The sequence below is a fragment of the Protopterus annectens genome, chromosome 9.part0 (assembly GCF_019279795.1).
Source record: "Protopterus annectens isolate FY-2018-M chromosome 9.part0, PAN1.0, whole genome shotgun sequence".
NCBI lineage: Eukaryota > Metazoa > Chordata > Ceratodontiformes > Protopteridae > Protopterus > Protopterus annectens.
Window position 1 is genome coordinate 940,622,670 of NC_056743.1, and position 19,514 is coordinate 940,642,183.

A 19,514-nucleotide genomic window follows, 5' to 3' on the forward strand; every position below is an offset into this window, starting at 1 on the left:
CTGGGGATTGTGCAAACATTATGTTACTGAAGAGGCTGAGAAACACTGGAAACATAAAAAACAGATATAGTGGTCCATGAAAAGAAGATAAAAGTAGCATTGATCATTGAAATCCCTACACCCAGTGACTACAGTGTCTTGCATACAGAGAGACACAACGTAAAAAAATATCAAGATTTGCAGGTAGAAATGAGAGCAATGTGGAAGAAAGATACCAGGACAGTTCCAGTAGTAGTAGGAGCAACAGTTCTTATAAAAAATAATCTACAATTGTATTTACATATGTTACCAATACATATAACTCCATACAAATTCCAGAAGTCATTATTGGGAACATTACTGGTGCTCTGAAGAGCACTTTTGGCTGACATCAAAGATTGAACAATACTAATTTCATGAACATTAATTGTACTTTGACTTAAGAATGGGGTCCATTCCCTTCATGGTATTAGAAACCCAAAAGATTTGGAGACATTAAAAAAGGGAGAAACAATGAAATCTGCTATTAAAAAATCATATATCAGTAAACTGAGAAGAATTTCTAGTTGTTGCCAAGATAAAACCAACACTGTTTAAGAGTTAGTGTTTCTCTGGTTCTACATTATTTATATGAGTTCCTTTCCCCTGGACTGTATTACTCCTTCATCAAGATTCATTTGTTAGCCATTTATTTATTTAACATTTGTTTACCGGGAAAGTCTGACTTAGAATGAGCCAATTTTAAGTGGAGGCCCAGGAAGAAATGCTCCAGATGCATGTCTTTGCAATGTGGGAGGAAACCAGAGCACCCGCAGGAAACCCACACAAATGCAGGGAGGACATGCGGACTCTGCACAGAAGGCACCCCAGCTGAGAATTGAACCGGAGAACTTCTTGCTGTGAGGCAACAACGCAAACAGCTGCACCACTGAGCCATCCAAATTTCAGCATGTCTGCCCATAAAAATGTTTTTGAAAGGGATGTTGCATACCAAGCCTTTTAGAAAACAGGTGGCTCCTCCTTGGAATATTAATTTTGACTTGGAAAAAACAATGTTTCTTCCATTTAAACTAGCTCATCAGGCTGACTTGAGGTTCATAACATGGAAAACAGTGTTACTGATTGCTCTGACCTCTGCAAGATTAGTATCTGAGTTACAGGCGCTTATGGTAGGTCAGTCTTACCTCATTTTCAACAGAGATAGGGTTTTCTTAAGAACTGAGCCTTCATTTGTAATTAAAATGGTATTCGGGTTTGCCTTAAGCCAAGTTATTCAACTCCCTTATTTTCTATCTAAAACCTAAAAACAAGGGAGAAAAGGGTTATTTATGAGCCATTTATGATCTTAGTTTCTGCTCACTATTTATCAAAAATGAAACATCAAAAACAGTGAGAAAAAATGTAAAAACATTATTTTTTTTTGCAGGGATAAGCCCCCCAAACCTCCTAAAATAATATATACCAACTCCACCGTCACACTTGAGTGGAGAAAGTGGGGACCTCCCCCATAAAGTGCTCTGCCAGTTTGCACAATATAATACATTGCAGTAAAATGCACTGTAACATTAAAATATTGTACTAAAGCTGCTTGACCACCAGTGTAACAATCACTTGTAAGTATGCTGGGAGAAAGGATACTGCATGCCTTAAATGCCTATATACAGCTCAGATACTATTTTTGGAGAAGAAAATCTTTTCAGAACTCTGATCAGTTGTTCATTTGTTGTGAAGGTAAGAAAAAAGGAGAACCTGTGTTAAAGCAGACTGTTTTCAAATGGTTGTTTTATGCTATTACCTTTTACTATACCCATCACATGGCAATTCCAGGCAGGCTCAAGGGTACTTCTGCCAGGGCATTCACTTTATCTGTGGCTTTTTGTAAAGGGTTGAATTCCAGAAGTATTCTAGAAGCAGTAACTTGACCCTCTGTGCATACTATTAAAAAGCACTATAAACTATATTTCTTATCCAGGTCTAGGATCGGCTTTGCTGAGACCATTTTCCAGGGACTCCTGGACCCCTATCCTTCCTCCTCATCCAAGTCAGTCTAATATGTGGTAATCTACCCATGCAGCTAAAGTTTCTGTAGCAGAGGGCATAATGATGAACATAGTACAGTTGTGTATGTAAAATTACCGTAATAGTAGATGTTCAAATGATCACTGCTTCATTTGCCACTCTCAACCACCCCCCCCTAATTTTTGTATGACTTTCTGTAAATACATGCGTGCACACACACACATGCACACGCATGCACACACATACACACACACACACATATATATATATATATATTTTTTTTTTTTTTCTTTCTTAGCATTGACCTTTTCAGGACTTTAGCCTCCCTCTCTAAGTTTGCATGAAAGCTGTAAAGGGCTTGGCTCCCAAACCACTATTTTTCTTCAGTTCAGCTCAAGATGAATAATAGTTTGGGTGTATGGAAAGTGCCCTTGAAGCTTTGGAAGCTGGCCAGCTGCTATATCCTTAGCAGGATATTACCACTATAGCTAAGGCTACTGTAGCAGTGATCATTTTAACATCTGTTACTGTGCATTTACTTATACAACTGTACTTTATAGCCTTAGTGTCATACTCATAAACTCCCAAATAAGTTTTTCTTTAGGTTTTATGAAGCAATTGCATTGTGGTGTCCATGTACATACAACACAGTGATCATTTTATTAATTACTTGTTAGTTAGTTAGAGGTAGCACCATTTTAAAGGAGGTGAAGCATCTTAGAAAAGAACTAGTATACTGCAGAAAAGTAAGCCTGACTTAAATAACAGGGTCTCTAATGAAGATATTTTAAAAGATATCCATCTCTGGTTCTTACAGCTCAATAGCCTTATGTGTGTAAATCAGTATGGATTTATGTGGATGGACTGGACTCATCAAAATAATACCGTGAAATACTATAATTAAGTCACTCTGAAATAATAAAGGCTTTTGTCTCCATTCCAGACAGAAGGGTGGTAAGGAAATAACAATTACAAATGAGGTATGGGAGAAGCTTCTGAAACTGTTGTTTATAAAGTTACCTCCAGTTTTATCCCTATCACCCCAGTTACCCCTAGCAAATACCCACCACCCCTTTTCCTCCAACCATCACTAGGGAGCAGGTCCTCACTGCACCTGCTAAGGCCAGGAACGCTGCTTCAACAGGCTCTGATAATATCTCAGGATGCCTCCTGAATAGCAAGAAAGATGACCTGTCAGGACCACTAGAATCTATATTTAACCATAGTTTCCAAACAGGCCTTTTGACAAATAAATGGAGGACTGCAGCAGTTATCCCTCTACACAAAGGGGGATCTTCCATGGACCCAGGGAACTACAGGCCCATAAGTCTGACTGGTCTCATATGCAAAGCCATGGAAAGAATTATCATGGATCTGATAAAAAATTAAATTAAAAAAATACAGACAATTGATCCAGCACAGTTTGGTTTTGTCAAAGGCAGATCATACCTACTACCCTGATGGACTTCTTCAGCAAGGTCACTAAGCTATGGACAAGGACAAAACAGTACACACTGCCTGCCTTGATCTGGCCAGTCTTTTCACTTAATACCTCACTTGAGCATTGCAGCTTAACTTACAAAATTAGGCATGAACCTGTATGTCACTTGATGGATAGCCACCTGGCTCACTAATAGGATACATGTAGTTAGGATAGGGGAATCCAACCTCCACAAAGAATCCAGTCACTAGGGATCAGTGCTGGGGCCTCTCCTTTTTGGCATCTACGTCTTTGAAGTCAAGGAAAAATCCAAAGGCTTCTGGCTTATCAGATTTGCAGATGAATGCAAACTAGGCATGGTCATTGAATTTCCAAAAAACACAGATACCCTTCAAGGCCTGATGCAGACAAACACATAGTGCCAGAGCTGTGGACTAAAGCTCAATGTGAAAAAATGCATAATAGTGCTCTTTGGAAAGATGGCCATCACTGGAAAGTACTGCATCCATAATACACTCCTAAAAGTAGATTCAGTGGTCAGGGATCTGTTAACACATGCTAACAGTAACCTGACTTTTGACCACCATATTTCTACTTTGGTGAGAAAGTCATTCTACATTGCACAATGTATACGTAAGAGCATGGCATTCAGGTCCAAGGATGTCATTGTTCCACTGTACTTCGCTCTCATCCTACCATTCATTGAGTGCAATGTACCATTTGGCAAGTACCTGACCAGGCACTTGAAACAGTTTGAGAGACCACATAGATTTCTCACAAAAAGAATACAGGGAGTAAACAATAAGTCCTATGGGGACTTTCACAATGTTCTATCCTTGTACTTGTTCTCCAATAGACTGTTGATCAATATTCTGTGCCTAGCCTACAAGACATCCTCAGATGCTTCACTGATGGATTTGTTGCATATCTTCAAAACAAACAGCATCAGAAGTACCCGTTCTAAGGACCTAAATCTCTTCCATAATATAAACATCCATGTGAAGGAAAGTTCATCCCTAACCATATTCATACATGACTTGGAACAATGGGTGAGAAATTGCAAATTTACTCCTGGTTTGGCACCTATGTCTCTAATGGACAGGGGCAGCTTATGAATACTTGGTATGCACAAGTCTATATTGTAACATGTAAATGTCAGCAATATTTTAGTATATTTGGGGTAAGTTTGGCTAGGCTTAAAATGTCTCTTAGGCTGATAGCCTAGTGACTACCTATGAACCTATCAGTCTTGCTATCATTGTATGAGGAATATCGGGTCTATATTACGTGATCGAATGATCACAATAACAAACGCTCTAAAGAGCAAAAATGCAGCACATCGACACCATTATTGTGGGGGGCTGTGCCCCCCACCTCACCCCGCTAAATATATATACCAACTCTGAGATCACACTACAGTGAGGAAAGGGCAAATATTCCATTCTTCACTGTACCGTGATCCCACAAAAGCACTTTGGTGTGCTGCATTTTCACTCTAGAGCATTCACTATTGTGATCATTCTGTCACGTAATACAGACCCAGGAATATCACCTGCACTAGTTACTTTGTTTCATTTGAGGACCTACCAGTGATTGTGTAGACCTTACTTATTTCTCATTTGTACTGCTGCAATTCTCTTTACCTGGAGCTTTCTAGCATTGAACTTGAGAGGATTTAGTGGGAACAGGAATGGGCATTAAAGCTCCTTAGTACCTCAGATATAGTCATAGCACCGTCAATCCTCCATTCTCTACAGTACCCCCTATTTAGTATTGGATTGACTTTAATGTCATTATGGTGGTGTTTAAACCTTTACATGATCAGGCTCTTGATAGTTTGGAAGAGCTGTTGATGCTCTACTAGCATCACTTACATTCTGACTGCCTGAAGCTGTTAGCAGTCCATACCTTTAGATCTGATACATCTAAATGAAGATAGGTTCGTAGGTTCATTTGTATATACTAGGCTAATGACCACCAGGCCCTGTAAAAGCCTAACCATGCAGTTCAACCCAATTGTGTCTCTATGTATCATCGTGGGTATTTATTAGGAGGAGGTATGTTAGTTGGAAGGTTTCTAGAGGTTGTGTGTGTTGGGGGGGGTATGTTAGTTTGGGTATTACTGCTTCCCTCTCTGTTAGAGACATGTGGGGCTAGACCCAGGGTGAATTTCAGATTTCCCAGTAATTGGTTAAGGTTATGCTTAAATAGGGTTAGGGATGGACTCTGCTTCATATGGATGGGGAACGTATTCCAGAGCATGGGGATCCTCTTGAGACACAGCCTGCATTAAGGCTATAGTTAAAAAGTGACTCGAGTGGTCCTGGTAGGTCATGTTTCAAGATATTTAGGAGGCCTCCTGGGATACTGTAGGAGCCCAATGAGGCTGTGTTTTAGGCCTTAACAACAATGTCAGGATGTGCTCCCTGTTAATAGTTGGGAGGTTATGCTAGTATGTATTTTATGGGGGGGATGATGAGAGGAGGTACTGCCAGCCATGCCAGAAGTAGGGCAGTAGATGTAAGACTTGTGCCAAAACAACTAGCTGGAATTTTGGAAATAATTATATGTCATTTGTATATCAAACTGATTTGTGCAGATGCTTGTGTTGAAAATGTATTTGTGAGCTTTGCTTGAGTTAAAATGTATCAACAGTGCAGCCTGCCGGAATGAAAAGAAATGTACATGTATAATTGTAACTGAATTAAATGTATATGTTTTAGTAGAGGATACTGGGACAGCAAAAGGTTAACCAGCTGGCTTATTTAAAAAAAAATAAGGGAAATTTAAATGAGCTGTTAAACCATTAAAATGGTACCCGACAGTACTGAATAGGACTGGAGATGTTAAGTCTGGAAGAAGCCTTTGTTCATTAGCTCAGTGAAAAGACGGGAGGCCCAAGGCATTGCCAGAAACATTTGGATCTGTATTGTGGCCATCTGTGCTAAACTCCTGTTTCAGCTTCAAAGGGGAATACTATGAGAACATAGAGTCAGATGACCAGATGAGTATATTCTTCCAGCCCTCTTGGAAATTATATTTTAGATATTACAAAGAGAAATCTTAGATTATTTAGTATTCTGTTTGGGAAGCCTGACTAGAAAGACCCTTATCCACAGCATCTTGCCTTGCGGTAGTAAGTAACTTAACAAGGGAACAGTAAATTTCTTTTAGATTCAGTCAGGAATATAGTGAAGCTTAGTTTAGATATTGTTTTTCTTTGTTTGTCTGAGTCTGTCCATCAATGTTCTTTTCAATATTTCCTGTGATCTGAACTCTGTGGTTTACTGTGAATTTATATTCAGTATTTTCATGTTCTTTTATTATTTATTATTAAATATATTTAAACTTTTATTGTGGCCAGTCGTTGTAGAAAGTATTTAACTTTTGATAGTGCTTATATTTATTTGGTGACACTGTGTGGGCCACTCCAGAAGGCCTAGCCATCTTGGTGAACTACTACCATTTATATTAGTATTAATATTACACAGTATAATTGGACACCCATTGTTAAGAGCCTTACAGCAGCTGATTGTAGACTACCTTATAGTGTGGACATAAGGGGGCATAGCTAGTAAACTTGTGCCAGCCTTTCCCAGGTGTGTGTGTGTGTGTGTGTGTGTGTGTGTGTGTGTGTGTGTGTGTGCACATCAAATCTCTTAGTGTGTGTGTATGTCAGCTACTTGGGGCAGGGACATAAAGCAACGGGTTTACAGAGAGGGTGCTGGAGGACTTGGCTTGGACACTCAGCTGAAGACCTAAACCTACAGCTGTACCACTGGGGAGTCTTATTAGGGACCTGGAGGGAGACAGAATTAGAGACATCCAGACCCCAGGCTGAGTGTATTCCCTGTATGCTCTTAAGTTAAATTGTACTTGATGCAGAGAGGTCTGCATCTGGAAATATTGAGTGTATCCATTTGTATTCCAAGTGCACATCCCTCTTCAGTGTCAGTGGTGAGGATTCAGGCTCCTTGATTACTTGCTCAGCATAGGGATGATATATATTGGTGACCATCACATATTGGTAGCAGTGGTGGGCATCGCATACTGGTTGGCAATGGTGGGATCATCACATGCTCATACATTGGTGAGCAGTGGTGTGGATATTAAACTCCTGTAGCCTATAAGCAGTGGTCACTAAAGAAGGTGTTTGTACTCTCAAGCAGCCACACAGTAGACATTCAGAGTTTCATATCTCAATAGTTTTATTTATTTATTTTTTTGTTAGCTTAGTTAGTCCGGGAGAGCAGGCAAGGATGTCAGCAGAGGATTATGCCAAGCTGACAAGGAACCAGTTGGCTGAGATGTGCCAAGCCAAAGGACTGATGCATCTCAACCTGACTAAAGGGAAAGTGATTGCAGCCTTAATCACAGCTGCATCACAGACCAGCAACCAGGAAGACAAACAGACTGGTATTGGGGATGTACAATTCTTAGAAACAGGACAGTTGAACTTTTCCTCAGAAGGCTTAAAAATCCATCTGAAGTTAAAGAGACTTGAACTAGAGTCCAAATGTTAGGAATTGGAATCAGCAGAGAGACTGCAGTGTTTGGAGGTTGAAGTAGAATCAGCAGAGAGACTCCAGCATTTGGAAACCGAAGAAAATTATAGACAACATGAAAAGTAAATGCTGACTCTTCTCCAGGGTCATGGAGGTAATGGGGAAGGGAGTAACCATACCCCAGAAGCAATAAAGGTCAGTAAACATCTTCCTCAGTACCAAGAAAGTGATAATTGTAATACTTTTATTCATATATATTTGAAAGTATGCAAACAACATAATGTTGACCGAGGGCTCTAGGTACAGTTCCTCACCCCCTTACTCCATGGTAAAGCTGTAACTATTATTTCTAAATTGTCTGATACTAATTGTTTAGATTATGATCAAGTTAAGCACTGTTTATTACAACGTTTTAAGTTAACACCTGAAGCTTACAGAAAAAAGTTTTGTGAGCATAGATGTAAGGCAGATGAAAGTGTATGTGATTATATTGCTGAACTAAGCACTTATTTTCATAGGTGGGTGAGTGGGTGTCAGGTCACCACTTTTCAAGGGCTGGCAGATCTTTTGGTGAGGGAACAAGCCCTTAGCACTTTTCCTGAAAACATGAGAATCTGGCTGGCAGACAGGGAATGCAACTCGCAGATGAACTTGGGGAAAAAAGGAGACCTATACCTAGCAAGCAGGGCATCACTGCACAGGAAAGTGATACCCAGTGCTGCACATGGATATAAGGGAACCCATGGTGAGCAGTCTAAACCACCCCAACAGAGTACGCCAGGAACAGGGGAGGCCACTAGTTCAGGTTCATGGCCAGGATCAAGGGTTAAGTGTTTTAAATGTAACCCAGTGGGGCCAAGTAGCATATAGATGTCCATGGAGGCAAGGTGGGGAACAAAAGGTGGGGGAGCCAGCAAGTGGGAATAATCGAATGCCAGTGATAAGTAGTCTGGAGACAACAGGGGTACCAAAATACCAGCAGAGTTTATATCTGATCTTGGTGAATGGAAAAACAGGCCATTCCCAAGAGAGACACAACCTCTGATATAACCATTGGGAAGCCTGCAGTGGTTAAAGAGAGATGTACTTGCTTGGGCAGTATACTCCAGTCAGAGCTTTAGGAGGGATCCCACTCCAAATGCCTTTGGTCACGGTTCACCTTGATTGGGAGGGTGGAAAAGGAAAAATGCAAGTAGGTGTCTTTGAAGATATCCCTGCAGATGTCTTGCTGTGGAATGATTTTGATAATGCAGTACCTTGTGCGCATGCAGTATCATGCAGTCAGGCTTGGAGACAGGCATGTGGGTCTGGTAGACTGGGGGAAACCCAGACAGACTGCACTCCTGAAGCCAGGATTGGTGATGTGGCTACTCCAGGGAAGGAGCTACCCTGTACCAGTGAGACTGAAAGTAAGCCACAGTTGCTGGTGGATACTGATGTTCCCTTGGACAAAGTGACTGCAAGGGCAGAGGTGAGTAGTAGTACCCAGGCTGACAGTGAGGCACCGCTGTCAGAGGATACCATACTTCCTGTGTAAGGGGAGCTGGGAAGAGTTAAAAAGACAGAGTTGAGACAGGCTCAGCTCTCAGACCTTACATTACAAGGCTTGAGGTAGGTAAATAGGGAGGTACCTGATTCTCAAGGAAAGGTTGATTCTGTATACTGAAACAAAGGCTTAATGTATGGAGAATGGAGCCCTGAGGGAGGGCTTGAAGGCAAGGTAATACAGCAGTTGGTAGTGCCCAGAGCCTAACATGTGGCACTTCTAGCCATAGCCCATGACATTCCTTTTGCAGGCCATATGGGCATAAAGTGTAACAAGAGACATATTATGCAGAACTTTTATTGGCCTTGGACTGAAAGGGATGTAACAGGGTACTGCAGGATCTTTGAGCAGTGCCAAAAAGTAGGCAAGGCAGGAGACAAGGTCAAAGCTCCTTTGATGCCTTTGCCTGTGATTGAGGAGCCATTTCAGGGGGTAGCTATGGATATTGTAGGGCCTCTGAGTACCCCAAGTTCCACAGGGAAGAAGTATATCGTAGTGGTAGTATATTATGCTACTAGATACCCTGAGGCGGTGGCTCTGTCCTCCACTGAGGCAGAGAAGGTGGCAAATGTTTTGTTAGAGATTTTCAGCAGGGCAGATTTCCCAAGAGAAGTACTGACTGACAGAGGTGTCACTTTCATGTCAGACCTGCTGGCTTGTCTGTGGGAGTGCTATACGGTGAAGTACCTAAAGACAACCACCTACCACCTCCAGACTAATGGTCTTGTGGAGAGGTTAAACTCTATGCTAAAGACCATGCTATGGGCATTTGCAGACCAGTTTAGGAGAGAGTGGGACAAATATTTTCCCATCCATTGTTTGCATACAGGTGATGCCTCAGGAATTCACAGGTTTTTCACCCTTTGAGTTCTGTATGGGCATAGGGTGAAGGGGCCTCTAGATTTGATTTGTGATGAGTGGGAGGGTGAGTGTGAATGCCACAAGGAGTCTGTTGTGACATATGTCCTAAACCTCAGGACAAGCTAAGGAAGCTCATGGGCTTGATGCAGGAGAACCTGGCAGGAGCACAACAGCAGAAAAAGGTCTGGTATGACAGGAATGCTTGAGTCAGAGAGTATGCTGTGGGGCATCAGGTGCTGGTTTTCATTCCTGTCAGACACAATAAGCTGTAGGCAGCTTGAGAGGGACCCTTCAAGGTGGTAAGGAAGGTCAGTGATGTTAACTACATGGTAGAACTGCTAGGCAGGAGGCAGGGCCACAGATTGTACCATGTTAACATGATGAAGCCTTACCATGATAGAGAGGCCCTTGCGCTGAGTATTTGCAGTGGATGGCAGGAGGAATCTGAGGGGGATCTGGTGACTGATCTTCTTAGTGAGGCTCAGACTGACACCACAGTGGAAGGGGTAGCAATGTCCCAGTGGCTATCCCCTATGCAGGTTCAAGAAATTCTAGCAGTGTTACAGGAGTTTGGGGACATGTTCGCTGGGAACCAGGGTGCACCCACCTAGTGCAGCACCATGTGGATACAGGGCCCTAAATACTCATAAAGCAGGCCCTTTACAGGATGCCTGAGTGAGTCAGACAGACTCTGAGGGAGGAGATACAGGAGTTGTTGGAACTGGGAGTAATCCAGGAGTCCAGCAGTCTCTGGACCTCCCCAGTGGTGCTGGTACCAAAGAAGGATGGCAACACCAGGCTCTGTATGGATTACAAGAAACTAAATAGTCACACAGAGTCAAATGTTTTCCCCATGCCTAGGGTTGATGAACCCCTAGAGCAGCTAGGTGGGACCAAGTATCTGACCACTGTTTATCTTAACAAGGGCTACTGGCAGGTGCCCTTGACTTCCAACGCTAGAGAGAGGTCAGTCTTTGTGACTCCTTTCGGCTTGTATGAGTTCATGAAGCTGCCCTTTTGGGTAAAAAAATGCTCCAGTAGCTTTCCAGAGGCTGGTAGATCATATCCTAGCAGGAGCAGGAGAGCATGCTCTTGCTTACCTTGATGATATTGTCATCTACAGCCATTCCTGGTAAGAGCAACTTCAGCATGTCAGGGAGGTGTTGGGCAGACAGCAGAGGGCAGAGGGTTGACCATTAAGCCCAATAAGTGTCAGATAGCTATGACAGAGGTCTTCTACCTGGAACATAGAGTGGGGAGTGATAAGATCAGGCCAGAACCTACCAAAGTGGAAGCCATTCAGGCATGGCCTGCCCTTGTTACCAAAAAACAGATGAGGCATTCTTAGGGACAGTGAGGTACTATAGAAAGTTTGTCCCCAATTATAGTACCATAGCTGCTCCCCTCACAGACCTGACGAGGAAAAACAGGCCAGATAAGGTAGTGTGGATCTCAGCAAGTGAGTAGGCATTCCAGAACTTAAAGGAGCTTTGGGAGGACCTCCTGTGTTAGCCAGTCCAGGTTACAGCAAAGAATTTGTTTTGCAGGTGGATGCTTCAAACCATAGGATGGTGGCTGTACTTAGGTTTCCTCAGAGAGAGAGAGAAGAGCACCCAGTGGTATATCTCAGCCATAGACACCAACCCAGTGAGGAATGCTATGCAGCTGTAGAAAAGGAATGTCTAACCATAGTATGGACACTGCAGAAACTTCAGCCTTATCTGTATGGAGGGAAATTCACTGTAGTTACAGACCACATTCACTTAACATGGCTACATAGAGCCAGCCAGCAAAATGCCAAGTTATTAATATGGAGGTTAAAACTGCAGGAATAATGCATGACAGTACAACACTGTAGTGGGGTCAGAAATGCCAACACAGATGGGCTCTCAAGACATGGAATGGGGTAACCTATTCCCAGAAAGGCTTATTTCTCTCAAGCCATGTTTCTCAAGAATCACTTGAGAAACTAGTTTGAGTCTTCAAAGGGGGGAGAAGTGTGATGATAGGAGGCACTGCTATCCATGCCAGACGTAGAGCAGTATGTATGTCTTGTGCCAACACAGGTAGCTGGAATTTTGTAAATAATTATATGGCATTTATATATCAAACTGACTTGTGCAGATCCTTGTGCTGAAAATGTATTTGTGAACTTTGCTTGAGTTAAAATGTATCAACAGTGCACCCTGTTGGAATGAAAAGAAATGTACATATATAATTGTAACTGAATTAAATATATATGTTTTAATATAGGATACTGAGACAGCAATGGTTTACCATCTGGCTTATTTTAAGAAAAATAAGGGAAATGCAAATGAGCTGTTAAACCATTAAAATGGCACACCACAGTGCTGAATAGGACTGGAGACATTATGTCAGGGGAGCCTTTGTTCATTAGCTCAGTGAAAAGAGGGGAGGCCCCAGGCACTGCCATAAACATTTGGATATGAATTATGGCTGTCTGTAATAAATTCCTGTCTCAGCTTCAAAGGGGAATACTGTGAGAACCTAGAGTCAGGTGACCAGATGAGGTCATTCTTCCAGCCCTCTTGGAAATTATATTTTAGATATTGCAAAGAGAAATCTTAGAGTATTGAGTATTCTGTTTGGGAAGCTTGACTAGAAAGACCCTCACCCACAGCATCTTGCCTTGCAGAAGGGGGCATAGATAGTAAATATGTGCCACCTTTCTCCAGGAGTGTATGTGTGTACAAATCAAATCTCTTTTTGTGTGTGTGTGCGTGTGCGTGTGTGTGTGTGTGTGTGTGTGTGTGTGTGTGTGTGTGTGTGTGTGTGTGTGTGTGTGTGTGTGTGTCAGCTACTTGGGGTGAGGACACAAAGTACTGGGTTTACAGAGAGGGTGCTGGAGAACTTGGCTTGGACACTTGGCTGAGGATCTAACCCTACAGCTGTACCAGTGAAGAGTCTTATTGGGGAACTGGAGGGAGACAGATATAGAGACATCCAGACCCCAGGCTGAGTGTGTTCTCTGTGTGTTCTTAAGGGAAATTGTACTTCATGCAGAGAGGTCTACATCTGGAAATACTGAGTGTATCTGTTTGTATTCCAAATGCATGTCGCTCTCCAGTGTCAGTGGTTAGGATTCAAGCTCCTTGATTATTCGCCCAGCCTGGGGACAACACATATTGGTGGCCATCACATATTGATAGTAGTGGTGGGCATCAGAGGAGGCCGGGGGATGTGGGGAGTGAAGTTTGAGTTGAATTTGTTAGCCAGCAAATTCACTATGTCTCTCTGCCCAGTGAAGGTGGCAACATCAACCACCAGTTTGGCACAATGGTATGTGCTGTTTATGACATTTTATATATTTGCAAGGCTTCTGAAAGGCAAAGTGAGTGAGTTACAACTGAGACAACAAGGCAGGGTGGCATGGGTTATAGTTTTGAGAGGGTATACTGAGAATTACACAAGAAGGCTGTACTTCATGAAAATAGTTAAGTTTGCTATGGCATGGCTTATCTCAGTACATGTGAATGTGAAACAGCAGTTGTGGCACAACTGGAAGAACAGAGTTTAGAGGTAGGGCAGTTTCAGCAGTATATTGTCAGCTGTTTGTCTGGATTGGCACATCAGACAAAAGTCTCTTTTCACTAACATTTTTGTACATATATTTTATTTTATGTGTTTTAATTTGTTAACTGGGGTATTTGTAAACTAATATTGGTATATTCTAAATGTGAGTAACTTATGTAAATATATTTAACTGCTGTTAATTCATGGGTATCTTTAAGCTTATTATAATTGTATTATTCTGTTGTTGAACTGATGCAGTATCATAGGTATCTTTCAGGTACTGAAAATGTGCCTTAAATAAGGTCACTAATTTGATTATTTCTAAGTCAGTGGCTGCAGTAGCTTTGAGGACTGAATGATGATATTCCTCAATACTGATTACTTTACAGTGAATACTTAAGATGTAATCATGGTAATTGTTTTGTTGTCCACAGGTTCGTGCCAGTGCCATTGCACAAGATGCAGACCAGAACTATGACTATGCTAGCAACAGTGTAATCCTGCACCTGGATATTGGAGATGAGGTTTTTGTCAAGCTAGATGGAGGGAAGGTCCATGGAGGGAATACCAACAAATACAGCACCTTTTCAGGATTCATTATCTACCCTGACTGATCACCTTCCCTCCACCCCAACAACCTGTCCTGCCATCTTCCCCTCCTCAGCTTATGGAGTCTTTTGGTTTACAGAATTCTGTAATTAGAGGAGCCACCTACAGGTCTGATGGCCTATTGGAAAGACAGTTGAGTTTCTTGACTAACGCTCATTTATGCGGCCACTAAAATAGTAGCCAAAATCCAGTTGAATTTTATTTGGCTAGCTAAATTTCAGTATGTGGTCAATGTGGCAATCTTAAAAAGGAAAAAAAATATTTCACAAGGCGTTACTATGAATTATAAAATATATGTATATATAAATAATTAAATGTAATTTATTTGAATTAAAACTTAATTTCTGGCTGCAAAATGTTATTTTGACAAGAATGCTGCTCCCCATGATAAAAAAAAAATTTATTAGACATCTGCATTAAAGAATCTGGCGTTTATTGATTTGTAAACAGCTAGGTCTACATGCTATACTGTTTTCATGATGTTAATATATCTGGTGTATATGTGTGTGCGTAGGTGTGTGTGTGTGCGTGCACGCGCTCGCGCATGTGTGTGTGTGTGTGTGTGTGTGTGTGTGTGTGTGTGTGTATGAATATATATATATATAATATACATGCACATGCATGCATTCAAGCATACAATTGTGTACAACAGATACACACTCACAAACACACACATACATATGTACGCTATGCTATGTTTGATTATTATAATATGATCATAGAGTCATGTTATTTTTCAGTGCAGTAGCACTGAGAATAAGTGTTTAACTCCATGAAAGTTAATTATAACACTAATTAAAAGAAAACAATGAGAGACATTCTAATATTACACTAACCCGGAATGTGTGCAATACAAAAAAAAACTCTTAACCAGCCAAATAAGGTACTTTTCATATGCTTATGCCTCTCTTCCTGAAGATATATCATTATATAGCTCTATTATTTTATTGTTTCTTACTGACTGATTGTTAAATTTATTAGACTGTATCTGTGCTGGAATAGAAAAAAAGGTGATTTTTTTCAGTGAGGCATAGAACAAGGTTGTTTTATCAGTTATCTGTTTGACTGCATTTTCTAATTAATTTTACCTTGTGCATTTCCTTTTCTGATATTGGTTGGTGATGTTCTTAGTAACATAAACCTTTCACTTCTAAACTAGATTTAGTCATTATACCTGCATATATTTTCTAAGGAGATTATATCAGTGAAAATGTAAAACTTGGAATCATTAAATTAAAATAATATGAGCGTGTGCTGGCATTTTTAACTCAGAAGAAGATTTGAGTTTTGGGAATTGTATTCCCTGGGGTGTCCAGTTTTTGCCATGTTGAGCTGCTGGATGGGTCAAAGCAAGATAGGGTCATTTGGCCTGCTGTATAGGATCAGAGGAAGACTGCTTTATGTGATCAACTGGATGGGAACAGGCAAGGTGTGGTCAAATAATTTCCATAAAGACATGGTCACAGTCATGTCAGTAATATAAATATGACTTGAACTCAAACATCTTTTCAGGTTTCTTTTTCCCCTATTAAGTTAAAATATGCTATTGTGTCTGTTTAGGTGTTTATATTTTAGCTATTCAACATTTCTCCAGGACTGGCATCATGGAGCAGTAAACAATGCAAAACAGTATCCTGTTCCTACACTTGCAACTATGTTTCAGACATTGCAGTCTGCACTCCTGAAAACATTCTAGATATCTGAAACACACTGAAACTATCAGCAAAGAGATGTCTTCATTCCACCCAGTGTACCGTTGTATTGAACTGCTAAAAGGATGGACTCCAGTGACAGGGTAAGTTACTTCCTTAGGTTCTGTCATAAGTTATCCTGTTTCCCTTAAAAAAACACAATGTGCTGTCTAGGTAATCTATACATTCTCGGCAAGGTCTGAAGAGTCAATAATCATTGTATATCAAGCAAAACTCAGTTTTATTCATCTAATGTTCATTTGGAAAATGTACAATTTTAAGTAACTTATTGTATGTATGCTTGAAATATCATTACTCCACATCATTACCCAATGTGCAGTCCTACAGCTGAAAATGAACATGTCCATGTAATAAATGAGGAGACATGTGGAATGACATTAAAGCTAATTGTTTCATCTTGGTGTAAAAAAATGTATTTTTTATAGTAGGTGCTGAGATTGTTATAGGAGATATGTAGATGCTGGAATTATAATAGTAGATAGGCAATGCAGAACTTTTTTTTCTCATAAAATGATCCAATATGCTAAGGTCAATATTTTTTCATGCTATATAAAAGCTATAAAACTGAATTTGATTTGATTTTTTTAATTAACACTTTAGAGTTTTTTCTGTATATTTTCTTCACCTGCCTGCCATTCATTAAAACCTTACTTCAGCATTTTCAATAAAACTCTCCACTTTGAACTAAAGTTGTGTTCCAAACATACATACTGTTGTACGGTCTTGGAGAGACAGTGGAGAATAAGACAGTGTGCTGTTTTCCTTAACCATGGAATTTAGAGAAGCCCTGTGATTAGAGATGGCACCTCACAGAATGATACCTGACCACAGGTTTTACAAAACAAAAATAAAAGAAAATTATATTGTTTAAATATAATTTTCAGTCACCAAAACCCTAAATTAGGTTGCTTAGCCGATATAGACACAGCAAGGAGATAATATATAACATGTTTCCTTTTTATTTATTCATTACAATTTAAGATAAAACAAAGGATGTTCATTATACAACCACAACTGCAATAATGATGACTAGTTGGGACATCTGAGCAGAAGGCCTGTTATTTGGATCATCACCCACAGCTTCACAACTTTTCCCCCAATGGCTGGGTAGCTGCCCTCCCACCTGGATGTCAGCAGGTCAGTAGTATAAGAAGGACTTCCACCTGCATCATCTTCAGTTCTTTCTTGCCACAGTATGAGTGCATATTGGTGTACATTGTGGTAGCATTCCTCAGTCCTTTGGTTTCTTCTAGCTTATGGAATTTTTTGTATCTTGCTGGATAATTATTCTTATATTTTTGATTAGGTTGTACATATTACATTACTGGGACACTATTGCTTAAGCTAAAGAACAAAATTGATGAGATACCAGTCAAAGCCCTGACAAATACAGTACTAGACTTGTGCTATATATCTTCCCAGGAAATGAAGCACTCCATCAAATGCTGTATTGATACTATTCATACATGTTGCAAGGTATCAGCTTCAGAGCATGATAAGGGGACATGCCTGGCTAAGGACTACATCCCTGCCAGACAATGTCAACGTTCAAATTTTTAATACTTAGCTTGAAAAAGAGTTGCTTTTTGAACCCCTCTGCAGAACATGTGTTTAAAGCACTGAAGGAGAAGAGGAAGACAGCGTTGTCAGCAAGTGAAACAGTTGATGTTCATCATTTCCACTGTTGCAATAAGCTTTAGGCTGTATGGAGTATGCCTTGCCCAAGACACAACAGCTGGCCAGCTTCCAAAAGTTCTAGCACCCTGCCACACTTATACTCTGACTGCTGATTGGTAAGCCCTGATGAAGGAAAATCAGTAGTCACAGTGGAAAATCATCAGTACTTTCTTGCCATCTCCTAAGGAAGCAGCTCAGAGTCTTTACTAGAGCAACAGCCAGCATTTAAGTTTCTTTTTGGCTAAGCCCCCTTTGGGGAACTGTTCCACATGTAAACTTTAATTTTATATATATATATATATATATATATATATATATATATATATATATATATATATATATATATCACCACACATAAACTTAAATTATTTATATATTAAGAAATCCTGTGGTTCTTTAGTCTTGGAAGTTTGCTATTAGGGACCACTCTTTATAGCATCAGCTAATTTGTGGGCTTATTTTGTGAGGAAATATTCTGCTTATGTAAACGTTTCTGTTTTTAAATTAAAGTTTTGTGTGGGGAGGTATTTTATTTGGCAGGGAATACTATGGGTGATGTAGTGCTTGTGTTCACACTGTGACAACTTATGTGTCAGACTTATTTTATTCTAAAGAAGCTTCTGACAGGATTTTATTGTGATTCTTATGCATTTCAGTGGACATGTTATATGTGTGAAAGTGTAAGTGTGCTGTTTGTACAAACTGTTTGACAACTTTGTTTCCACCTGACTCATTCCAGAGTGTTTGACCTCATCCAGGCATCCACCTCAGTCACCGCATGGATAGTTATTCCACTCCTGCTGTTCTGACTTCTATTGCTCCTAGAAGAAAAAAAAGCAACTTACTAGGCAGACCTTGCTGACTCCATGGACTCAGTCATCAGCTCAGCATATGATGGAAGACTCTGTAATGGCCAGCAGTCATTCCTCAGACCACTCACTCACCATTCCTTCTTCTTCTGGTGTAGTCCTTTTAACCAACATGGACCAGGTTCAGCCATGTCCTCTTCAGCTGTTCCAGTGTCTGAGATGGGCATGGGAGAACCATCTTTACTAGAGCATGGAGACATACTGCTGTTGGATTTATCTGGGGAAAAGGACCTGATGATGGGGCATTTGTTCCTTTTCCAAGTAGTTCACTGAAGATATCTGTAGAAAAAAAGATTACACATTGTTCATTGAAGAAATGATATCTATAAGAAAAGAAGATTTTCTTACCTTAGCAAAAAAAAAAAAAATCATTACAGACAGTCAGTCCTGGTACATAGAATTCAGTACAGGTAAATCAGTTTGGTCGGAATATTCCTACAGAAGATATGTTAGATGTTTCTGACATAGACAGAGACAAGGCTTCATTTCCTGCAGATTCCCTGCTGAGGAAACTTATTCCTCACAACCTCTTTTTGAGGAATTTTCCTTTTTCAGATTATTGCCATTATGAACGAGGTGGGGGGGGGGGTTTGTTGTTTTTATGGAAATAAATGTATGTTCTCCTTGAACTGAGGAGCTGTGATATGTTACAAGTGGATATGTCTCATTCTATGCTTATTCCTCCACTAGTGCCAGTCTTGGAGGATGTATATAACGCTGGCTGTAACAACCCTAATTCACAACCATCAGTCTCCAGAAAAG

General features: G+C 40.5%; 1 protein-coding gene across 1 annotated transcript in view; it reads left to right on the forward strand.

Annotated features, from left to right (window-relative positions):
* The window catches only part of C1QL4 (complement C1q like 4), a 211,808-nt gene extending 195,207 nt beyond the window's left edge, over nt 1-16,601 (forward strand). Inside the window, exon 2 of the mRNA XM_044083681.1 lies at nt 14,320-16,601. Within this exon, the coding sequence (XP_043939616.1) occupies nt 14,320-14,499 (180 nt within the window). The 3' untranslated portion in view covers nt 14,500-16,601. The remainder of the gene's footprint in view (nt 1-14,319) is intronic.
* The last annotated feature ends 2,913 nt before the right edge of the window (nt 16,602-19,514 follow it).